General features: G+C 46.7%; 1 protein-coding gene across 1 annotated transcript in view; it reads right to left on the bottom strand.

Annotated features, from left to right (window-relative positions):
- Positions 1-17,605, bottom strand: part of rspo2 (R-spondin 2) — a 110,656-nt gene extending 93,051 nt beyond the window's left edge. Inside the window, exon 1 of the mRNA XM_063039052.1 lies at positions 16,929-17,605. Coding sequence (XP_062895122.1) covers positions 16,929-17,022 — 94 coding nt within the window. The 5' untranslated portion in view covers positions 17,023-17,605. The remainder of the gene's footprint in view (positions 1-16,928) is intronic.
- Positions 17,606-17,923: the final 318 nt, after the last annotated feature.

Below are 17,923 nucleotides of genomic sequence, written 5' to 3'. Positions count from 1 at the left end.
TACACCTTTATCAAGTCAACTTTCATCTTCCTTTTCTCCAGAAAGAAAGCTACTCAACCCTATCCTCGTAAGACATGCTCTCCAGTCCAGACAGCATGTCACAACCACGGATTCGGCAGCGCAGCAGATTCGGCAATTGCACTCGTGAATGTGCACGTGTCAGCTAATTATTATCTCATTGTGACGGTATCTAACGGCATTCTTTTCGTCGTAGCTCTTGTCGAGACTTGAGCATAGCACAACAACAGCGTTTCGCTGCCTGAAACATAGGATTGCCAAGTCAATCGACATTGATTCGTCTTTTATTTAATTTTCCTTTCAGCCGCAGTGTTGGCTTCATTTTCCATTTGAGAGTCTGGCCTAGTGTTTATTGTTTTCCTTTCCCTCTAACTCTGTTTGCATTAAAGTCTGTGAACTATTGACCTGCTTCAGTGTCTCTCGCTCCGCACTTGGGCCATATCCCAACCCGTTGACAGCAAGTCTCAACCACACAAAGATGGACCCGGCAGAGAGAGAGAGAGCGAGAGCGGCTGACCTTGGCCCTGAGATTCATTGGTCAGGTAGGCCCCAAGCTACAGGCAATTGAATCTGCTTTGGGTGAAATTACTGAAGCAATGAGGCAGATAATCTCGTACCGACAAGCCCGGTGTCATCTGGAGGAACAGGAATCATCCCTGTCCGCAGCTGTTCAACAGTTCACCGCAGACCATCAGACTCGGGTGTCTGAGAATTCCACTCTCATGGCTGCCGTCCACGAGATCACTGTGGACAGCCAGCATCAGCTGGCAGCCACTAGTGTTCTCGCAAATGCAATTCAGCAGCCCCTGGCTGCATCAGTCCCACTCCCAGCATCTCGCAGATCCTCCTTTTCTGCTGCCCCGACAATCTCTGCTGCTAATGCTCCAGTTCCCACGCCCGGACTAGGAATGTCTCCCGCCTTCAGACCCTCGCAGACTCCCGCGTGCATACAGGAAACAAGTATTCCACCACCAGGCAGATATTCTGGTGGTCCCCACTGGCTGCAAGAATTTTATGACCCATCGCAGCCACTCACAGGCAAGGTGGATGCATCCATTGTCGGCATTGGAACTGTCCTCTCTCTGAGCTCTTTTGCAGATAGCCGGCTGCAGCCAGTGTCTTTCTTTCCTGTCGCTCCTCTCTGGAACTACAATGTTGGGAACCGAGAGTTTCTGGCTGTTGAGGAGGCCCTGGAGGAATGGCAACACTGGCTGGAGGGGGCAGGGCATCCTTTCTTGGTCTGGACAGATCACAAGAAATTCTCTTACATTCAGGATGCAAAGAGACTCAACTCACGTCAAGCCTGGTGGGCTCTCATCTTCACACAGTTCAATTTCATCCTCACCTATCGTCCTGGCAGCAAGAATATAAAGGCCGATGCTCTCTCCTGGTAGTTCGACAGATCTGAGGACAGTGCTGATCCAGAGCCCATTCTTCCTCGCTCGTGTATCGCTGCTCCGAATGATCTGGGGAATAGAGGCAGAGGTGAGGGCCACCAAACAGTCGGACACAGGCCCGGATGGGGGACCTCCCAACTGATTGTTTGTCGCTGTTGCAGTGCATTCCAATGTGTTGGAATGGGGTCACTCCTCCCGGGAATTTAATGGACTTGGGAGTTTACAAAGAGACAATTTTGGTGGCCGTCTATTTCCCAAGATGTCCATGACTTTGTATCTGCCTGTCCCACCTCCACTCGGAACAAGACATCATGCCAGCATCCTGCAGGACTTTTATGTCCACTGCCTGTGCCCCACTGCCCCTGATCCCACCTCTCAGTAGATTTCATCACTGGTCTGCACCTGTCTGATGGAAACACCACCATTTTGGTCATTGTGGGTTGATTTTTCAAGGCTACCCACTTTATTGTCCTCCATAAGCTCCCATCGGCTCATGAGACTGCCACACTCATGGTTCAACATGTGTTCAGGCTCCATGGCTTCTCTCAAGACAGCGTTGTCATGTTCCACAGTTCACTTCCTGCTTTTGGAAGGCTTTCTGCTCTTTGAAGGAGCCACGGCCAGCTTCTCATCGAGTTTCCACCCCAGTCCAATGGCCAGACTGAGAGAGTGAACCAGCAGTTGTCTCCTGCGCTGTCTTGCCTCTTTCAACTGCGCATCCTGGAGCTCCCAATTGGTTTGGGCAGAGATCACCCACAATATCCTCCAGTCATCCTCCACCGGTATGTCTCCCTTTGAATGCCAGAAGGGATTCCAGCCCCTGCTCTTCCCTGACCAGAAGATCAACGTAGGAGTTCCTCCTGCTGATCTGCTGATCCAGCGCTACCAGTGCACCAGGGGATGAGCCAGGCTTTTCTGCTGAGTGTCCAGAAACAACATGCCTCTCTTATTAACCTTAATGCTCTTTAAGAGATCTAACACTGCCTCCTCCTTTAAATGCTCTGGCATATTAATACTCTGATCTCCAGGTCCTTCTCTTTGGTAAATACTGATGTAAAGTACTCATTCAGAACCTCACCCACATCTTCTAAGTTTAAGCAAATGTTCCCCCCTCCCTTTATCCTCAAGTGATTGTACTCTCTACCTGGTTACCCTCTTGCTCCTGATGTGTGTAGAGAATGTCTTGCAATTCTCTTTAATCTTTCTTGCCAAAGACTTTTCATGACCCCTGCTGGCTTTTCTAATTCCCTTCACGTTCTTTCCTAGCTTCTTTATAATCCTCAAGGGCTCTGCTTGATTCCAGCTTCCTAAGCTTTACATACTTCTCATTCTTCTTCATCACCTCCCAAGGTTCTCTCTTACCTTTCCATCCTTGGCCTTCCTTTTGACAGGAACTTACCTGACCTGTCCTCTGAGCAGTTGGTCTTTAAACACCCTCCACGTGTCAGGTGAGGACCTGCCCAAAAACACCTGTTCCCAATCAACTCTCCCTAGTTCCTGCCAAACGCTTTCGTAATTTGCCCTGTTCCAATTTCTATACTCTCTCGCAAGGTCCATACCTACCCTTACGTACAGCTATCTTAAAAAGTAAGGAGCTATGAGCATTCTTCTCTAAGCACTGACACACTGACAGGCCGGTCACCCAACACCAAATCACGTGCAGCCCCTCCTCTTGCTGGGGTTTCTGGCAAGATCCCAAAACATATGGACCACTTGCTGTATTTGCTTCTGAGAGTTGGACTATGGATAAGCACCACCTCAAGTCACAGGGGAGATACCACCAGCACTATTTTCAGTAAACACGCCAAATCACGAGAAAATTAACACCTCAGGGATTAAGTGCTAATTACACTCCATGGTCCTCATTGGACAGGCATTCACTTTGATGCCTCACCCCAGGCTCTTAAACAGATCCTCATTTCAGGCCTCTGAGATAGGCAACAATGGACCGCAGGGTTGAGGAAAGATTCAAGGACATTCCCAAGCCTCGTTGTAAACAAAAGCAATATCCCTGGCCCGATATCGATCTTTGGCCCGGAATCACTTAGTGGAGACAGAGCACATGCAACGGTAAGCTGTGCATTAGGAGTGCACAGATGCCCACAGGGTCGTGGTGGAAGGGGTGAACCACCTCCAAAGCTACCATTTGCCCACCCCTTCTGATGTCTCCTACCCTCTGTGGATGGATCTGCGGTTTCCATTGACTTTATCAGTCAGCTCAGAGCCCGCAGAACTGGAATGAGAACATGAAACTGCAATTCGCTGAAGTCTGTTGATGTGACAGCAGTGGGAAATCAAGAAGTCTAAACGTTGCCACGGTTACACAGCAAACACTGTTGATATGACTGATGGAAGCAGTGCCCAGCCCATGGCTGCTTCAGCTTTTAATATGAACAACCCTCGATCAGTGTCTGATACGGGGGGGGGGGGGGGGGGGGGAGGGGTAAAGTTTGTAAGTTGTGAAAGCCATTTCTAGTAAAAACACCCACTATATATCTGTCCATGCTTCAACACCCCGGACAGAAGAATAGTGATCACAAAATAAGGCAAACATTTTCCATTCCTATGTTGGTGGAAGTTCCAAATTCCATTTCCCCACCAATATCTTGTTTGGAAGCTGGGAATTATACTGGATTTTGGTAAGAATGACTCATTCATGTATACTTGCTTCCAGTACAATACCTCACCACTCCCCACCGGAATGGAATTGGGTGATAATTTGTTTACACCACTTCCCTGCCCGATGGAAATGATTCCTCTTATCAAGCATTTGGTAGAACTGTTAATATTGTAGCAGAAGCAACCCACCTTCTCCCCCGACCAAGACCTCATCCCTGGACCCCACGCAGGGAAATATCCAAGATCCCAGTATAGATGACCCAACCACACAATGAGGCTGAGCTCTAGGTCTCCTTGTTGGAACTTGGAAGTCCACAGCTCTATGACTTCATAGTTTTCAATGGTTCTAACTATATTTCTCCTCTGTCATGCTGGATTACAAGAACTGTTAGTTACTGAGAGGTGATCTGGAGAGGATGCAGGCTGTGGAGAAAGGGTGCCTCTCCAGCTACCTGGATCTGCCTCCAGTAACCAGACTTCACAACGCCAAAGTTCTTCTGCAGAAAGGACACTTCAGTCCACACCAGTAGCCCTCAAGGAAAATATAATCAATGGTAAAGTGAAAAACCCCCACATACATACCTGTTGTAAATAAGAAGCAGGCATGGGCTGAGAACAAGGGAGATCTATCTGAATGTATTTCTCCGTCGGATAAAATTTGGATTTGTTTCTCAAATCTAGTAACTGCTGCCAAAAGGCTTGGTTTAAATATGATACTATAATGTAGTGTTTATGAGAGGAAGGAAAAGGACGCCTGACCAAACAAAGGAACTAGATTAAATGCCACAGCCAATGCCCCACTATTTGGTCCAACCACCAGCAAATGTACTGTACTGTACTTTAGAAACTGATGCGGCAATAAATCTACAAGCATTCAACATCTCTTCATCTCTGCCCTCTCGAGCAACCCACCCCTCTCCATCATCAAATCTTCCTCCTCTCCCTCCAAACCCCTACAATATGCCGTTGTGCTCACAGATGTCTAAGCTCATATTTGGGAGCTCCCTCTCCTAATTCCCCCTCTCTGCTCCTTAAAGACATTCCTTAAAGCCTATTTTTCTGGCTAATCCTTTAGTCACCTGACTAAATGACTTGCAGACCCCAGTCAGTTCAGATTGTCAAAAACATCTCCTCCACAATCTCCATCAGCACAGGAGCACCACAGGGACGTGTGCTCAGTCCCCTGCTCTTCTCATTTTACACCTATGACTGTGTGGCTAAGTACAGCTCCAACACCATATTCAAGTTTGCCGCTGACACCACTATTGCAGGCTGTATCAAAGGGGATGATGAATCAGCATACAGGAGGGAGGCTGAAAATTTGGCTGAGTGATGTCATAACAACAACCTCTCACCCAATGTCAGTAACTTTTAATGCCTGGGTGTCACTATCTCAAAGGACCTGTCCTGGACTCATCATATAAATGTAATTGTAAAGAAAGCATGACAGTGCCTCTACTTCCTTAGAAGTCTGTGTAGATTCAGCATATCATCACAAACCTTGACAAACTTCTTTGGATACATGGTGGAAAGTGTATTGACTGGCTGCATTATGGCCTGGTGTAGGAACACCAATGACTTTAAGCAGAAAATCCTACAAAAGGTAGTGAATTTGGCCCAGTACATCTTGGGTAAAGCCTTTCCAACCATTAAGCACATCTACATGAAATAATAGTGTCGTAGGAAAGCAGCATCCATCATCAGAGATACTCGCCACCCAGGCCATGATCTTCACTCACTGCTGCTGCCATCAGGTAGAAGGTACAGGTGCCTCAGGACTTGAACCACCAGGTTCAAGAACAGTTACTACTTCTCAACCATCAGGCTCTTGAACAAAAGAGAATAACTACACTCATCTATTGAGATATTCCCACAACCAATGATCTCACTTTCAAAGATTCTTTATCTTGTTATTTCATATTCTTGTTATTTACTACTATTTATCGATATTTGTATTTGCAGTTTGTCGTCTTCTATGTTCTACTTGATCTTGCATTGATCCTCTTTATAGTTACCATTCTATAGATTTGCCAAGTATACCCTCAGGAACAAAACACTCAGGGTTGTATGTGGTGACATGTATGTGCTCTGATAATAAATATATTTTACTTTTATTTATTTTTAAGTTCTCATCAGTTCAAATCAAAAAATGCTCCTAAAGTTCCGCAAGTTAACCAAAGATGTCATGCAGACGAACTCCAGGCCTGGCATGCTGGGAGTTCTTCACTGAGAGCCCAGTAGCACCCTATAACCACTCACCACTTGTATATTGCCTAAATCCCACCTGCTTCCATTATAGACCTAGAGAGCTGATGTAATGCCAACCTGGGGTGCGGGGAGGGCAGCTGTTAGGCAACAGAATATGTTATCACCAAGAGTACTCGGTTGACCACTCTTGCCTCTGACACAGGAGGTCACGGCTCCAAGTCAATAATCCTGAGTAGTTCTGAACAGAGGCTGAACCATTGGAGGAGTCTTTCAAAAGAGGACTTAAACTGTTCTCTGCAACACACACAAAATTGCCGGAGGAACTCAGCAGGCCAGGCAGCATCTATGGAACAGAGTAAACAGTTGATGCTTTGGGCTGAGACCCTTCATCAGGACCCCCCTTTTACCTCCCAGCTGTTCTCTCATTGCATATAAAGAATCCCATGATATATATGGAAGGGATGGGGTAATATTTATCCCTCAAATAATATCAGAGACCCAGATTATCAGGCCACCATGATATTGCTCTTTGTTGGAGCTTGTTGTACACAACTTAGCCATTGTGTTTTCTGTATCAACCCAGACTGAAAAAAAGACTTTACAGAATTTCAGGTGTTCTGGGGATCTTTGATTTCACACTAAAGAAATGCAAGTCTTTTTTTTTTTAGTTTTGGGGTCCTGCATATAAGCAAAAGATCATTCACACCGAAAAACAGAATTATATTCAACAATCCCAGGGTGAAACTTATGAGGGTATCTGGTTCTCCTTGCAATTCTCCAAATTGTGACGTTCCTGCCAATCCTTACCCTACAGTGCCAAATTCAGAGAAAGAGTTCATGCCCATCAGGCTCAAGGACAGCTTCTATCCCACTACTGTCAGACTCTTGTATGATAAGATGGACTCTTGGCCTCACGGTCCATCTGCTAATGATCTTTCACTGTCGGTAGCATTTACATTTTATTCTGTACTGTTACGGTTTCACCTTATTTTATCTCAATGTACAGTACTGTATAATGATTTGCTCTGGACAGTGTACACAAGACAAGTTCTCCTCTGTATCTCGGTATATGTGACAATAGTAAACCAAACCCACTTAGACATGTGGAAAAGACTGATCTGGAATGGAAACTGCATTCAGCAAGGTGTTATGTTGCCACAGCAACCCAACAGGAGAAGAGAACCTGATATCCTCACCTGGAGTAATCCTACATGTGACTCTAGACCCTCTCCAATTGCTCAAGTCTAAACTGACCCAGCAAAGTTATACCAGTAGGTCCTTCCACCACAAACATCTAACTGAGGACAGAAAGTAAATGCCACACGGGCCAGCAATGTTCTCAGAATTTATTACTTACCATTCATTAAGCAAACAGTAATTTGACACAGATACCACTTTTTAACCCATGGCCAGCTGATGTTGTAAAGCAGAATCCATTTCTCCTCATCCTCATGGGCCTCAGCCTTAACAACACTTACAAACCCTGGACAGGGTCTGCTTTAGCAGGCAGTAGTGTTACACTGCCCCTGCAGCTCCAGGTAACATTGTGGTAGCTCTTCCAATCAATTGGCCAAACTAAGTTTGGCCACTGGCCTTGTTCACCCTTACAGCCATTCTGGTGAATATAATTTTCTTCGACAGATCTTTATTCTGCAGCTGATCATACTCATCGAGTTCCTGAGCATCTACCAAGCCTCCTAACCCTCAGTGCACTGCAGGTTGTGCCAACTTCTACAGGGGACTGCCCATTTGAAGAGATCTCTACTTTCAGTTGACAGATCCCTACCCTTCCACGTTCAGACAGGAGTAAAACGTTGCACTTCCTTTGCACTTTTCCTAGCTATGGGCCATTCTGGGACGGACAGAGTGAAGTACTGGTTAAGCATGACCACTGTAGTAGCCACAAGGAAGCTCCCACAAACAATATGACTGTGATCAGATCTCTTGATTCAGTGAAGTGGATGAAGGGATTGGTATCTGCCTGACATTGGTAAGAAATCATTCCCCCTTCAGTATATTGTACAACAAGACCATATACCTCTACTGAGAGAGCAGGTGGTTCCTCTGTTAATGTCTCTTCCAAAAGGTAGCACCTCTGACAGTGCAACACCACCATCGGGACTACTTTCAGATCAGTTTCTTGTCGTACACACCAGGATGCCACGGAGTTTCTGGCTCAGGTGAAGCTGGCAGACCAGTAGTACACACAGAAATAATAAATAGAACAGGTAAGACAGTGAGAGGCTCCAAACAACAGGGTGGTTTTGTTACAATCTTGCCAAGATTGTAGGGCAATCTAAAATAGTGCAAAACAAAATGCTAAAGTGGCAATATGGAATAACCGAGCGAGGAGTGGGTCTGTCAAGAGGTGTTGCAGGATCGGAGAGCTTTCTGATCTCAAGAATGGAATGCTACCAGCCTAAGATATACTCATCAATAGTTTGTTCGTGTTATTTGAGCTGAATTGTGGTAGAATACCACCTCAGCCATTGTCACATGCAATCCCTACGTTCAAATGTAAACTCCCAGCTAAGTTAATGCGTTCCACAGGATGCTTGTGTTTGTTATTTCAGCTGCTACAGGCGTTAAAAAAGCAGAACTAAAAACCACCATGAAGCAAATATATTTGTTTATTATTTGTACATAAGATTTTGTGTTCCATTATAATTGACTATCAGATTGGCACTGAGAGATCACCAGGAAACACTACCTCTGACAGGGGATTGCTTGAAGACCTGTAGGGCGGAGTTCTGGCAGGATTGTGACCAAAGGTTTCATTTTTCTAAAGGGCTTACTTATAATCTGAAGTGAGTTTGCATGTATATAGTTAAGCTAAAATCATGCTGTAATGATACCTTTCTAACTTATTTCAACTAGGGTACATGTTTTCTTTAGAAATATTGATGCGCATTGGTGACATTTGGGCATCCAGGCTTTTGGGATCTAAATATGGACATTTTCTAAGCTGGAATTCAATAGGATACAATTCTGAAATGAGTGTCTATTTGAATTGTGCAACCATTGTAACTCCATTCTCTAGAAAACTGGAGTTGTTCCAGTATAAAGCTGCCATTGAAATAAATCAAAATTACCGAACAAATAGAATACACAAGCCCAAAAAACACAAAGTGTTTTCCAAATTCCAGTGTATTACAGATTAATGAACAATATCTCGTAGTATGTGTCACATAACCTCTCGACTAATCACCAGCAGTGTTGCTACATCATACAATTCATTCTGAAAACCTTTTAAGGAAACAACAGAAGTCTGCATCAAAACGTAAGAGACCAATCACTAACTTGAGAGCAGCGTGTGTGCACATAATGGGTGAGTCTTACTGGTGAGTTAACCAGTTGCCAACCAGTCTGAATTTCCTCCACACAACCATACAGAACGGGAAAGCTCGGTATAACCAGCAAACACTACGGTAATACTTGGGTTGCTCAAATGTTACGTGGCATTTACTCAGCCTGTGCCTGAACATTACCCAAGTCATGCTGTGTGCAGGCACCAGCTGCTTCATGAGCTGAGTTGCGAATGGAATTGAATATTGTGCAGTCATAGGTGAACATCCCTACTTTCGGCTGTACGATGGAGGGGAAAGGTCATTGAAGAAGTAGCTACAGATAGTCGGGCGCAACTCACTGCCCTGAGTTTGCAAAACAACAAAAAAAAAGCTGCAGAATGTTGCTTGTCGCACTGAAAAGCAGAAAATGCAGAAAATCCTCAGCAAGGCAGTAGAATGGGCTCCACGCCTTTCCCCACCTTCCCCCGGACTGACACTCAACTTACTCAGGACTGGTATGTAAGTGAAGCCCCACGTCCCATACAGTACATTCTGTGAACTACACTGTGTGACCGCATAGCCACCATTCCCATAGTGTGTATAATGTTTAATGGTTCAATTTAATATCAGAGAATGTGTACAGTATACAACCTGAAATCCCCCAGCTCCATAGCCAAGAAAGCCCAGCAGCATCTCTACTTTCTGTGAAGGCTGAGAAAAGTCCATCTCCCACCCCCCCATCCTCACCACATTCTACAGAGGATGTATTGAGAGCATCCTGAGCAGCTGCATCACTGCCTGGTTCGGAAATTGCACCATCTCAGATCGCAAGACCCTGCAGCGGATAGTGAGGTCAGCTGAGAAGATCATCAGGGTGTCTCCTCCCGCCATCACAGACATCTACACCACACGCTGCATCCGCAAAGCAAACAGCATTATGAAGGACCCCACGCACCCCTCATATAAACTCTTCTCCCTCCTGACATCTGGCAAAAGGCACCAAAGCATTTGGGCTCTCACGACCAGACTATGTAATAGTTTCTTCCCCTAAGCCATCAGACTCCTCAATACCCAGAGCCTGGACTGACACCAACCTACTGCCCTCTACTGTGCCTATTGTCTTGTTTATTATTTATTGTAATGCCTGCACTGTTTTGTGCACTTTATGCAGTCCTGGGTAGGTTTGTAGTCTAGTGTAGTTTTTGTGTTGTTTTACATAGTTAGTGTAGTTTTTGTATTGTTTCATATAGCACCATGGTCCTGAAAAACGTTGTCTCATTTTTACTGTGTACTGTACCAGCAGTTATGGTCGAAATGACAATAAAAAGTGACGACTTGACTTAACCAAGACTGAGGCTTCCTACTCTAGTGTATGTAAGTGTAGTGTATCTTTAAGAACCTAGAGTATCATGTCCTCTGAGACTTGACACCATGTTACATCAGGCTCTGGGTGGATGAGGGTTTACTGCCTCCAGTAAGGGAGCCTTTGCTGATGGAGCTAACTACTATTTGCCTTTACAACATGAAGGAGCTGACAGAAGCTACATCACAATTAAGGTTCCTAATTAGTCATTCAGCATGCAATCAGTCTCTTCAGCCAGCAAGCCCGTGCTGGACAAGAAGCACCATCTGCACTTGTTGTTATTGTTTCATATGGCATGGCCCAGGGGTGGGAGGTGGGAGGTGGGAGGTGGGAGGTGGGCGGTCACCAGTCGGTCCGTTCAGGAGCCGGGGTTGGATCAATCTTCATCTGGGATCTCGTCCACAGTCATTCCAACATGGGTGGCCCTGAGCTGGCATCACCTGATGAAGTCCCTGAAGCACACAAGCCTCCACACGATGTCAACATGCTGATCCATCTGCACTAAACCTATTTTCCTTTCACCAATCTCCACTAACTCCATTCAGATCCCAATGCTCACCAAGCCTCTCCCATAAATCAGCCCAAGGTACTTTGATGCTGTGGGGAGGAAGAGTGAAGTTGAGGTTCAGGAAGGAAAGTGCAGAGATCAGGTACAGGCAGCTGAGTGCACCAGGTACATCTGGGGAGGACTTGGTCAAAGGCAAAGGGTTATGGAGCTGGGAAGGGTTACAGGGATAAGGGGAGTGTGGGTGTAGGGGCCAGAGGGGTTTATAGTGATAGGAGCTGGAGGGGGTTACAGGGGTTGGTGAGGGCTGCAGGGAAAGGGAGGGGTTTAGGGGCTGGAGAGTGTTACAGTGACAGTGCTTGAGGAGTTCCAGGGATAGAATGTAAAACATGAAAAATAGATACAGGGACAGGCTATCTAGCACTCCTTGCCCAGTAGCCATTCAATAAGATGACAGTTGATCTGTTACTTTCATGCCATCTACCTACACTAACCTTCCAATCTTGATTCCCTAAATATCTAAAAACTTGTCTATATTTCTCTTGAATATACCCAGTGACGAAGCCTCCACAGCCTTCCAGGGTGAATGATTCTGAAGATTTACCAACTGGATGAAGACATTTCTTCTCATCTCTGTCCTGAATGACCAACGAGAATGATTCCAGACAGGGGAAACATCACATCCACTTCTCCCCTGTCAAGTCCTGTGAGAATCTCTGATCCTACTAAGCTCTTGAGCATGCATACCTAGATATCTTAAGCCTTGTTGTACGACATCCCAGGATGACATCTGGGATCCTTCATCCCAGGATCACTCTGGTGAATCTTTGCTACACTCTCTCATCACAAAAAAAATACATCTTTCCTTAGATACAGAGACCAAGCTTCTACACAACTATCAGATGTATTCTCACCTGGTAGCATACAAGACATTTTTACCCTTCTACACAAATCAATAAAGGTCAGCATTATATTTGCCTTGCTAATTGCTTTGCTCTATCTGCATGGGTTAAATTCCAGTGTTTTGTGCACAAGGATACCCTGAATATCAATACCTTTCAGACTCACACCATTTAGAAAATGCTCTGAATTCATTTTTTTCTCTACAAAATAGAACAAAAATGGAAAAAATAGACTATTTCACCTCACACTTTTCTATACTCCATTTTGTCTGCCTTGTCCTCACCCATTCATTCTGCCCATCTCTGTAAACCTCAGTCCTCTCCGCCATATCCACATTGCCCCCGTATGCCACCCAGTTTTGTATCACCAGCAAGCTTCAATATACTTCACTTTGATTCTTTCTTGCAAAATCACTGCTCATAATTGTGAACAGCAGGTTCCCAGAACCAATCTCTGAAAATCCCATTAGCCACTGCCACCCATCCCAACAATGTCAAAATGTGACCTACTTCTTCTCCCTACCTCCTGTCAAACAACCAAGCCATTACACACCCCATGTGCTCCCATTCTTGTTTAATAACCTGTTGTTCAATGGCCTTGTGAAAGTCCAAATCTGCTGGTGAAAAATGGTATTGTTTTCATAGATCCACACTGACTCTGGTCAATTTTATTGTCTTTGAAGTTCTCTGTTCACACTGACTTTTCAATGGGGTCCAGCAGTTTGCTTTACCACAATATCGAGCTAACTGTTCTACACTTCCCTGTTTCTCTTTCGCTTCTTTCTTTAATCGTAGGCCACGCTTTCTACTTTCCAATCTGTTATAGAAGCTATGGATCTTTGGAAGATGATATCCGGTACATTCTCTCGCTCTATCACCACTTTCTTTAAACCCCGGGGTGCAGGACTTGGGAAACTTCTGTCTTTCAGTTAAGTTAGCCTCTCCAGCTTTCTTCAATTAACATTAATTACCTTTGCCTTTTCCCCCTCTCGTCCTGGTGTTCACTGTTTCAATAAGGTTTCTCTGTGTCTTCAGTGAAGATCAACACCAAATATTTGTTTAATTTCCTTGCTGCCTACTCGTTCTCCATTATAGCTACTGTCTCAGTCTATACAGGAACCATATTAACTTCTGCTCATATTTCCCTTTTTCCAGATCCGTGGAAAGTTTATTATTATGTTTCTCACTAATTAATTCTCATTTCCTGCTTTATCTTTCTTTATCCAAGTTTCAGTCTCCCTTACCTGGCATCTGAAAATTTCTAGCTCCTTTTTGGCTGACATTATGGACTTTGATCTAAGGCGTTCTATAACTCTTGTTTGTCACAGCAGGACAATTTTTTCTACCAGGCTTTCACTCTCTGAAGAGTTTTCTTGATATAAGCTGTGTACTAATTCTATGACTGTTTCTTCTTGCTTATTTATGGTCATATTTATTGTCGTTTCCCAATTTACCAATTTATGCGTTCCCAATTATTTTGTTCAGATTTAGAACACTAGTTTCAGATTGAACTAAATCATTTCCATTTTTTTGCAGAATTCTATTATTCTAAAAGCCAATTGATATAAGGTGTACGGCACTAGATATAAAGCAGACTGTTCCCCTTCGCTCCCTCAATATCCTGGTCTGGGAAACCACCTGGTATAAGATCATGACTTTATTTCCCAAGCTATCACTGCTTGGGATGTAAATATACATTTACTTTGCAAAATGTATATGCACTGTATATTAAAGTCCCTCTAGGAAATTGTATTCGTCCCACTACATTTGCTTCTTGTTTCCTTATTTATACCATGCCCTGCATTAACATAAGGTTTGGGGAAGGAGTGTAGGTTTACAGAGTTAGGAACAGGTGTAAGGGCTGGAGCACTTGGGGAATAGGAACGGATACAAGGGCTGGAGGAGTTATCAGATGGTGAGGACAATAGGAGAGTTGACATGGGTGCTAAGGAATTAGTAGCTGGAAGACATCCCTGGTGGAGTAGTGTTTCATTTAGGGAGGAGGGTAAGGGCAGGAGGGCATAAAGAGACAGGGAGGGGTGAAAGGACGGGAGGTGGTTACAGAAATACCAAGGTACATGAAGGTCATGGAGGTCAGAAGTGGTGTAAGGGCTGGACAAGTACATAGGAGCAAGATTGTGTACAGCTGGAGGGGGCACAGACATAGAGAGGGGTGTAGTGACTAGAGGGATTTGCAGACATAGGAAGGGATGAAGGGCTTGGAGAAGGTTACAGAGTGAGCGATGTGCTTAGGACTGGAAGGAGTTGCAGAGAGTGGAGGGGCTGGAGGTAATTACATGGATAGGGAGGGGTACAGAGACTGATGGAGATTTTACAAATATGGGGTTTGTAGCGACCGGAGTGGGTTTGCAGAGACAGGGAGGGATTGTGGTGGTTACAGAGTTAGGGGTCTGACAGTGTTACAGCGATCGGGAGGGTTGAAAGGGCTGTAGAGGTCACAGAAATAGGAAGGGATGTAGAGGTGTAGGGGTTGAGGTGGTTACAGAGACAGGGAGTGTTGCAGGAGAATGGGTGGTTATAAAGCAATGGTATAGAACCAACTTAAGTGCTTGATTGCAAGATGCACTCCCTCAACCGAATAACTAAGGCTATGTAAAACAAGTTTAAAAAATAATCATATTCTGATTCTGACATCACGTTAAGAGCCGTGGAGGTTTGAGCCGCCTCGGTCAGGTGATAGAGAGGAAGTTTCCTGGCCACTTGAGGGCAGCTGAGAGCCAGCCTCCCGATGTCTGATTGGACTCACAAACAAGCCGCGCTCCTCTCGACCAGACCAGTCAACCGCTACAGCGCGCCTGACACCTCACAAGCTACTTAGCAAAGTTATCCTCCTGTTTATTAGTCTGAGAAAATTACAAACACACTATAAAATAATGTTCAACATACTCTGATCCGGTAGCGAAACACTTCCACGCTACAGGATTTTGTACCGTATTTAAAGCACCTTTCGAACCCCAAAGCCTCGACAGGTACAGCCACATTGGAAATCAGACTGCCAAATTCTGAATAGCAAGATCCCACAGATAGCAATGTAATAATGGCAGGATAGTGTGACATCCACTCGGCAATAAATTCTGGCGGTGACCAAAGGAGAGCAGCCTGCTCTCTGTTAACAAAGTGTCGAGGAAACAATGACACAAATAGGAGCGGGCAGACAAGACCACAGCGAACGTCTCATGTGAATGACAGACTACTGGTAAAAATGCACACCGTCAGTATTGCGTGCAACAGTCCCTCAGTAGTCCCCTTCCCGTGGTGTGACTCTCCCTCATCGCTGCCTCTAACGCCCCTCCAGCAGTACGGCACTCCCTCAGTAACGCAACTCTGACAGTGTGACACTCCCTCATTACACCCTCTCCCACACTCCATCATGACCACCCCTCTCACGGTGTGACACTCTCTCAGTATTGTCAGCTCGGTTAGGTTCGGCCCTACCATTAATGCAGTACGGGCAAGGGAGGTTTCAGAGCCTATGACTGTTGACAGTAGAAACAGACAGTCCTGCTGGGAATTGATCCTCAGAATTCCCGCCTCGACTGGGGAGGGTCCGGATGCATCAGGACCCTGTGGTCCTACGCATCGGGCTCGTATGTGTACATCTCCGAGTTTTGTTGGGATATCTCAGCCCCACCTACACCTACACTCGCTGGGGAAATGAAACAGATCCCGGGAAGTCGTGTGGGACAGTGGGCAAAGGAGAGGGAGCGACTGGAGAAAGACGAAAGAGGGGTCGGGATCAAGGAGAGAATTGGGAAAGGAAGGGGAGATGGGAGAGGGAGAGGGAGAGGATTTAGAGAGGGGATTGGAGTAAGGAGTATAAGTTGGAAATAGGGTTCAGAGAGAAGAGTGAGAGTGGACCAGTGAGGAAATGGGGAGACAGGATTGGGAGGCGAGAGGGGATGGGAGAGAGTTGTGCGTAGGTAGGGAGGTGGAGAGGGAATGGGAGGGGAGAGGAGTTGGGGAGGGTTTAGGAGATGGAAATAGATTGGGGAAGTGAGCAGAGTAGGGGAAGGGAAAAGTAATTGGGGTGGGGAGGGAGAAAGATTGGAGTGGGAGGGGAGAGAAGTTGGGGAGTGTTTGGGAGAGGATAGGAACTGCAGTGAAAGGATTTTTGGGAAGGGAAAGGGATTGAGGATGGGGAAAGAGACTGGGCAGTGAAGAGGGGACTGGGTAGAGAGAAGTTTGGAGAGGAGAGAGGGGTTTGAGGAAAGGGAGAGGAATTAAGGAGAGGGTTGAGATAGCGGAGAGCAATTGGAGAAGGAGAAGGGACTGGGGAAGCGGAGGGAGTTGAGGACGGTTGTGGGGAGGTGGAAAGATCTGAGACAGTCTGGGCTGGGGAGAGTTAACTGCCTCTTGCCCCTCACTCACCGCCGTGCCCGGGACAGGAGCCGCAGCGGCCACGGAGAGGGTGGGATACGATGGAACTTCTACCTCCTCTCTGTTGGACTGGGGACCGGTTGATGACCCGGGCCAACGGCCGGGACAGGGCAACCCCTCAGCGCGCAGACACATCGCGCTGCGCCCCAGGATCAGCTCTCCGCGTAAAACTGCAGCGCGCCCGGTGGAAGTTTGCGGAATGGGTCGGGGGGTCCCGCCGCCGACACTGACCTCTCCTGCTCCGCTTGCCTCGCTGCCTTAGGCCGTGCCCATAATCCATGCAGTTCACAAGAAGCAGGGCCAGAGAAAAGAGTCGAAAATGCATCTGTGCTCCGGGGCCGTGCGGTGGGATCGGACCGTGCCGCCGGACCTCTTGCTCACTCTGCGCTCCGCTCCCCCGCACCCAGCGGTGTCCGGATTAATCTGACAACAACTGGGGGGTGTCCTGGGCTCCGGCCGCTCTCCCTGCAGCCCCCACCCCCCTTTGTAGACGCACCGAATAATTCCGGTTTCAGGCACCTTCCAGCCGCGACATCCTGGATGGGGCGAGCCGGCGCCCAGACAACCGATCGCACGGAGCCGCTCCCAGAGCACTCAACCCCCGCCTTAAATCCTGCCCCGTCTCCACGGGGTCGGGGACACCAAGGCTTCGTGCGATCTCGGGAGGAGTTTGAACAGTCAGCCCGGGATCCGGACCAGAGCGGCGAGGATCAGTGCAACATCGGCGCATGGAGATGTGCTTGGTACCTCTGGACAGCGTCTGTCCCGGCCCTGCCTCTTGTAGCGGCTCCTCGGATGACGCTGGGAGCTGTGGTACTTGCTGATCAGGGTGGGGGGAGAGAAAGGAAACCACAGCTTTTCAATGCAAGGTGCAAAAAGGTTTGAGGACTAACAGGGGGTGCTGTGCTCCCGTCTCACATCAGCTCGCTCCACAGTCTTACTCTGGTCCGCAGGCTCCGACCGTCCCACATCCCACGCCCGCTCCTCGCCGACACGCGACAATAACGCCACCGGGTGCAGATGCAATTAAATCATTCGGGCCCAAAGCTGCGTGCATTAATTTTGATAAATTGCGCTCAAGGTTGGAACTGAGGACAGAAATAAGTTAGATTTGCGAGAATCGCCAATGTAGGGGCTTCATTTGGTAAACCCGCCACTCGCCCTCAACAACTCTCTGGAAACTTCGCGCGATCCAGGATAAAGCAGCCACTTCGCTCCGCACCCCG

This window comes from Mobula hypostoma, chromosome 1 (genome assembly GCF_963921235.1).
Source record: "Mobula hypostoma chromosome 1, sMobHyp1.1, whole genome shotgun sequence".
NCBI lineage: Eukaryota > Metazoa > Chordata > Chondrichthyes > Myliobatiformes > Myliobatidae > Mobula > Mobula hypostoma.
This window is presented reverse-complemented; position numbering and strand designations above follow the sequence as displayed.